The sequence below is a fragment of the Pundamilia nyererei genome, unplaced genomic scaffold, assembly GCF_000239375.1.
Source record: "Pundamilia nyererei isolate P.nyererei 1_Seehausen unplaced genomic scaffold, PunNye1.0 scaffold00095, whole genome shotgun sequence".
Lineage (NCBI taxonomy): Eukaryota > Metazoa > Chordata > Actinopteri > Cichliformes > Cichlidae > Pundamilia > Pundamilia nyererei.
Genome location: NW_005187496.1, coordinates 110,039 through 110,648, shown reverse-complemented (window position 1 = coordinate 110,648; position 610 = coordinate 110,039). Strand labels below are relative to the sequence as shown.

Genomic DNA, 610 nt, shown 5'->3' with positions numbered 1-610 from the left:
CAGAGTGACATGAAACATAAAGCTATTCCTTGTTGGTTAGATCCAGTAGGACACGATTTTACCAAATACAATAATGAAGCTTTTGTTTTTCTCAAAAGACAAAAACGAAGATAAAATGAGAAAAAAACTTAGAAAAACTCCCTCAAATGATACAGTAGGGAAGATAAGTGGTGTCACACTGAGTACGAACGGCACTGTAAGGTTAATTATAAACAGCCAGTTCCTCAAAGCTGGCCCTGCATGTCTCCTGATTGATGTCATACCTGTGAGCAGAGCTGGAGGAAGCGCTCCTGCCTCGTCCTGGCTTTGCTTTTGGAGGACTCGCGCTTTCACTCTTTTTTCTGTTTTTCTTCGACACCATCTCTTTTTCCTCTGACGAACTTTAAAGAGGGCGAAGGACAAAGTTAGACACAACGCTGTTTAAACAGCGACAAAATCAAACACTGCCGATTGGCTGTCAAGTACAAGAGTCTGATAAACACCTACCTGTCTTCTTCCTCCTCTGACACCTCTCTGAAAAACAGATTTTCAGGTTAACAGTGACAGTCTGTATGATATAAATGAATATGAATGAAAAAAAAAATGGTGGTGTATAGGGCTGTCACGATTA

At 40.5% G+C, this 610-nt stretch overlaps 1 protein-coding gene across 1 annotated transcript in view; it reads right to left on the bottom strand.

Annotated features, from left to right (window-relative positions):
- Window positions 1-610, bottom strand: part of srrm2 (serine/arginine repetitive matrix 2) — an 11,584-nt gene that overhangs the window by 6,522 nt on the left and 4,452 nt on the right. Inside the window, exons 6-7 of the mRNA XM_013912618.1 lie at window positions 487-513; window positions 264-380 (exon numbers count right to left, since the gene is read on the bottom strand). Coding sequence (XP_013768072.1) covers window positions 264-380; window positions 487-513 — 144 coding nt within the window. The remainder of the gene's footprint in view (window positions 1-263; window positions 381-486; window positions 514-610) is intronic.